This window comes from Tiliqua scincoides, chromosome 1, assembly GCF_035046505.1.
Source record: "Tiliqua scincoides isolate rTilSci1 chromosome 1, rTilSci1.hap2, whole genome shotgun sequence".
NCBI lineage: Eukaryota > Metazoa > Chordata > Lepidosauria > Squamata > Scincidae > Tiliqua > Tiliqua scincoides.
Window position 1 is genome coordinate 132,818,013 of NC_089821.1, and position 6,000 is coordinate 132,824,012.

Here is a 6,000-nt window from a genome sequence, read left to right on the forward strand (position 1 = left end):
ATGAAATTTCACCTGTAGCAATAGGTTAAGCCAGGGCTTTCCAGATTCCAGCCTACAGGTTGGAACTCCCTGAGGTGGTGCAGATCTGAGTAGCCCCATTGGGACTGCAGTGGCTCTCCCCAGGGTAAGGGGAAGAGTTTCCCCTTGTCCTGGCTGAGCCTCTGGCTACCTGAAACTTGCACTGGATACAGCACAGATCTGCTGACCTGCCTGTTCCAGTGCAAGTTAGAATTGGGCTGTTAGTATTTTAAATTGTAAAATTTCTTGAATGCCAAGGCCAAAAAGCAATATAAAAATTTAGTAAGTAAATAAATATAAAGTAACTAAAGACAGTTACTGGAATCTTGTATTTCCAGGATTGGTAGAAATCACTTGGGTAAAATAGTAATACCAAATTATTCCTGCAGTAGAGGGATGCCTTTGTACAATGGCCAAGGTGTCCTACTCTTAGAGCATTTTTCTCCTGCCATAGTTTTCATGAAGACCTGAACTTTGTCAGTTTAGTTGACAAATACCCATTTGTAATAAAATTTTCTACCAATTTGGCACTGATGCAGAATAAACAGAAGGCGGAGGTGCAAGAACCAGAAAGAATATCCTTTCTGGACTGCATGGAACATCAATTGAGACGTTGGACTGAAAACAGCAGAAAAGTTATGATTGGGATATGTGGATTTGCCAGCATCTGGCTGAGGGTCTTTTATACCGCAATGAACTGGAGTAATATTTTTCATTTCTTGTTCCCCCAAGGTTTTCACTCTCCAGCTTCCTGGGAATGCATACAATTCTCCAGAGGATCAGAGGTCAGACTCAGGATCACCTGACGACTTCAAAGTGAGTGCATCATCACACTGAGTCCAAGGTGCTAGTTATAGGGCTGGACAGCTGCATCTTTTTAGGTTCATAGTTGAAACATCAAACCACTTACTTTAGAGTTGTTTCATTGAAGTATATTGGTCATTCCAAATGACTCAAGAGTAACTAGTGAATTTTTCCAGAACTAATGACCCAATCCTAACTGCTTGTTACTCAATCGGAATGAACATTCTGATGGCATAATAGTTTTCTGGCTGTCTGGAGTGTGCAGCCTGGATGCTGCTGCAAACGGTGAGCAGCCAGCTCTACACACCAGTGACAGTGAACACCCATCAGCACCAGTAAGTCAGCATAGGGGAGAGAGGTGGGAAAGGGTGGAACGGGGCAGGGAGGAGGCAGAATGGGAAGGCAGCAGGGGCAGGAGGAGGCATATCAAAACTAGGAAGGGAGCAAGTAGAGCAATCGGGCTCTACTTCCGGTTTAGTGGAGGCAGGGCGTGATCGCTCCACTTTCATTTCTTAAGCATCAGGGAGCCCTGCAGACACTCGCGCAGGGCTCCCCGCACCCCCGGGAGGCTGCAGGAGGCTCTGGTAAGTGCACCCAAGTCCCTGCAGCTCCCTGAGCCCCCTTCCCCTGCCTCCTCCCTGCCTCCTGGCTGCCCCTGCCCCTTAAGGGGAAAGAGACCAGGGCCCTCAGGCTGGGGTGTTGTGATGCCCCAGTTTGAAAAGCCCTGCTATACATAATTGAATAATTTGAGTCTGCCTCATTGCATAAATTGATAACAGAGCACAGGTTTTTCACTCTTAGGCATAGAGGAAAAAGTTTCCACCCTCCTGTAGGCGTGGGGTGTGTGTGTGTGCCCACATAAGACAAGGGATGAGCAACAAAGTGAATCTGGGGTCCATAAGTTGTACTGTGCCCTAGAAATAAAAAAAGCATTCTTCCAACCAAGACTTGTTTTTTTCTTTTCTGTGTTGACACACAGTATTGGTGGGACTTTCCCGTCTCTTACATTGAAGCGGTAAAGTGCTTGCCGTTAGCTATAGTACTGTGCTAAAAACAGTTGAGGTGAATGGTCTGGATGTGGGGGAAAGGATCAGTCAACATTTCTAAAATCTTGACTTATACTTACATACCATAATATCAGTGAATATAAACCTGAAAGCATGGTGAGAAGGACAAGAGAGGCTACTGCATCAGCATTCAATTTGCTGATCAGTACCCTCTGTCAAATAAGTGTGACACTGAACTTGAGCTGTGGGCAAATGATGGCAGCAAATTCTGATTTATATGCAGATTTGTACGCACCTTAACAAAATGTTACTCCTTTTAGGTAATGTCCATGCCACATATGCTGAGGAGAAAATTCACTTCTTCCCTTGAAATTTCAAGTAAGATCTGTCTTCTGTATTAGCAGTTGTGCTTAGTGCACTGGGCAGTTTTTGCAGCATTATCAGAAACAACCAAAAGGGGAGTTTGGTTGGAAGTTACAAAGAGTTATAACATCTGTTGAAAAACAGTATATAAATTTTGTTGATTCATTATTCTTAAGAATTATCTGTTCATGTTAACTGCAAAGAGCATTGGCCTAGTTTCAGCTTTTTCTTTGATTGTAATATAGGGTTTTGAGATAAGTAGATTTAGGGCACAATCCTAACCCCTTATGTCAGTGCTTTCCAGCACTGACATAAGAGTAATGCAGCTCTGAGGTAAGGGAACAAACCTTCCCTTACTTTGAGGAGGCCTCAGTGAGTGACAACCAACTGCAGGATACAGCACATGTCCCATTGGCACTGTTATGCCAGTGCTGGGAAGTACTAACATCAGGGGTTAGGATTTCGTCCTCAGGTTGTAATCCTAACCACACTTTCTTGAGAGTAAGCCCCATTGAACAAAATAGGACTTACTTCTGAGTAGACCTGGTTAGGATTGGGCCCTAAGGGCTATCCAATTTTCCAGCTCCGGTGCAGCTGGACGTATGTAAGCAAGCAGCCCTAAGTAAGAGAACAAATGTTCCCATACCTTGAGGAGGCCTCTGTGACTGCCTCCCCAACACAGGAAGCAGTGCATTGGCACAGCCACACTGGAAAATGGGATAGGATTGAGCCTTTAATCCCCAGTCATTGACACCAGGTCATAAGAGATTGTAGAATATTAAGTAAATCAGTGGTGCTTTGGTCTGGTATATAAATAACTGCATGATGTAGAAAGGACTGCTGAGTCAGGGTATTTTGAAACATTGCCAGCTAGGTCCATTGTCAACTTGTATGAGTAAGTGCTACTTCATGTTTTCTCCTGAGAAAATAGCCATTTCTGTGTTTAAAAAGTCACACCATCTATAAGGCTGTCTCCCTAGTATCTGAAATCATTGTGCTCAGGGCAACATCAAGTGCTGATGCAGTGTACAGAGTTAAAGAACCTGAGTTAAAAAATCTCACCTCTGTGATGAACACACTAGATGACATTAGGCAAGCCCTTCTCTTTCAGCCTCAGCCCTCCACCTGCAATTGGAGGTTATAATGGCCACCTACATTACAAGGCTACTGTAAAGATTACAGGAAGTTAATGTACATGAAGCAATTTGAAATGTTGGAAGTGCTATATAAAATGCTAATAACTAAAATATTTGAGGCAGTGGCAATGGGGCACTGGAGGGCAATGGGGCAAATGCCCCAGGTGTCAGGCTGGAGATGTGGTGCCGCAACTCACCCCTCCCCCGCCACTAGATTTTTGGCACACTAGAACTGTGCTGACAGTGGTTGCGAGAGCACAGTCACTTTCAGAGCAGTTCTGCACCAATCTGAAAGCTGCCCTCTTCTCCTTCTCTTTCTATAAAGGGGAGAAGAAGAGGACAACACTCAGACCAGTGAGGAACTGCACTGACAGAGGCTTCTGCAGCCACTGTCAGCACGATTCCCAACCACGACTGATGGCTGCCCTCTTCTCTCCTTTAAAGAAGGGGCGCTCACCTCCAATTTTGGTGGAAGCACGTGCCGCTTCTAGCTCTGATGGAGCCTTTCGGCACTGTTCCAATGTGGGCTCGCATTGGGCCAGCTCCAGCGTTGGGCCAGCAGTAATGCTCACAAATGTGCCTTATGGTGGTGAATCAGTGTGCACAGTTCAGGATTAGGCCCTTAGGCTGCAATCCACTTACCTGGGAGTTAGTCCCATTAAAGTCAGTGGATTGCTGTTAATTGATGTCCTAGATTGGATTATGTACCAAAGCTTCTCTCCTTACTCCTAATGTAAGTTCCTGTGAAGTAACTTGCTTGAGACCCCATTCTTCCTAAACAAGCACTTCCGAGCAGGAGTAACTAAGCATAAGCAGTGCAATTTTATGATATCATCATGTCTGTCTCTCATTTTTCAAGACAATGCGGACTCCTTTGCTCGGAATACCAGTTACAGAGGATCTTTGACACAGCGAAACCCAAATGGAAAAAACAGGAAAGCAGATCACATCTTTGCGGCAAGTGTTCATAATCTAGCTCATTCATTCCCTTTATGTGGGCTGAGGCAAATGGCGGGAGTACAGGTATAAATTCTTTAGCCATGGACACCAAGAGCAGAAGAGGACAATACAAATACTGTTGGTGTCATTCATTTCTCTTGAATCGCTAACAGGCACAGGAAGGAAACAGTAGTTTTATCTTTTGATAGAAGGATATAAATATTGCTGTTCAGATGTTTTGTTGTGCCTGGGTACAGAGCAGCAGTACCTAGGCACAAATTTGTACACAGGTGCACATTATTGTATGAATGACTGATTGGGTTCATTTAAACAAATCAACAATCCATGTACAAAGATTGTATCTGCACTGAAAGGAACATGTGAATAATGTGGGAGGAACACTGACTTTTCAGCAATAAATAAGTGAGCAATTGGTGCCAATACTAGGAACAAAAGGCTGGTATGAAAGTACCTTTGAGTGTATCTGTTCAGGGCCCAATCCTATCCAACTTTCCAGCACTGATGCAGCCACAATGCAGCCCCAAGGTAAAGAGAAAAAATGTTCCCTTACCTTGAAGAGGCTTCCATGATTGCCACACTACAGCAGGATGCAGTGTATGCCCCGTTGGCACAGCTGCATCAGTGCTGGAAAGTTAGGATTGGGCCCTCATTCTGCTTTCATTTGGGGCTGGCCTTAGGGCAATTTGACCAGTTGGGCCAAATTGGGCCTGCTACCTGAAGGGGCCCCCACTGGATGGTGAGCGGAGCACCCGCAGCTGGTCCTTCACTCATTCCGGCATGAAATCTTCCGTGCTGAGGCATCGCAAGGAGAGCACAGAGAGCAGAGCATTGCTGCTGGACAGTCCTCACTCCCATCTGCCCCTGGGTCTGATTGGCTTGAAATTGCTCCTCCCCAGAAGTAGCTAGCAGTGACACGGCTGCCACCACTCATCGTGGTGAGTAGGCCCCTCCCCCAAATATTTTGCATTGGACCTTGCAGTTCCTAAGGCCTGCTGAGATTTCATTATCAGTCAGGGTTTGTTTTATTTTAAATGTAGAGGCAAGACAAGGACTCAGCAGTCAGAGAAGAATGGAACTAATGTGATGGAATCAATCTGTCAGATAAACTGACTTTGTGTGGTTTCACTTCGTGATTCCAAAAGGGTTGACACCCTTTTTTTATACTTTACAGAAGCCTGTGATGACCCATCGCTCTTGAAAATGATGAAGTCTCCATTGCCAAGAATGTGGGCCTCAGCTCGAGATTTTATTCTCTCCATTCTCCCTTCCTTTTCTCTTACTTCCCTTTTTGTCTGCCTGCATCATAAACAAAGAAGCAAGTTATTTCTGAAAGAAATTCTTCAGGAGTCATTCCTGAATTTGGGTTCCAAGTACCTTATAACAGTACCTAAACCCTCTGTAGTATATAGAATTTGTTTCTCAGAATTGATTAACCCACAGCATCTGCTAAGTAGGACCAGCAGCTCAAGAACATTTCATTTTATACATAGCATAAGCATGTGGTCTGGCCATTTGGGCAATGAAAGACTAGAGGGCCTGTGTAACTCTGCAAATTTCAGTGCTCTAACAGTCCGTGATAAAGCTCTCCTATAATAATCAGGAGGCTGGACATAAGGAGTGTCTGCTCAGTATGCAAACTAGAAAACAGAATGTGAGGATTGTATTCCTGTTGGTACCTCTGTGGGACAATCAGGGCTGAATCCTAAGCTTTG

General features: G+C 44.7%; 1 protein-coding gene across 1 annotated transcript in view; it reads left to right on the forward strand.

The window, feature by feature from the left end:
- MLPH (melanophilin) overlaps positions 1–5,486 on the forward strand; it is a 75,163-nt gene extending 69,677 nt beyond the window's left edge. The window contains exons 13-16 of the mRNA XM_066637313.1: positions 751–834; positions 2,150–2,207; positions 4,188–4,285; positions 5,460–5,486. Of these exons, the coding sequence (XP_066493410.1) occupies positions 751–834; positions 2,150–2,207; positions 4,188–4,285; positions 5,460–5,486 (267 nt within the window). The remainder of the gene's footprint in view (positions 1–750; positions 835–2,149; positions 2,208–4,187; positions 4,286–5,459) is intronic.
- The last annotated feature ends 514 nt before the right edge of the window (positions 5,487–6,000 follow it).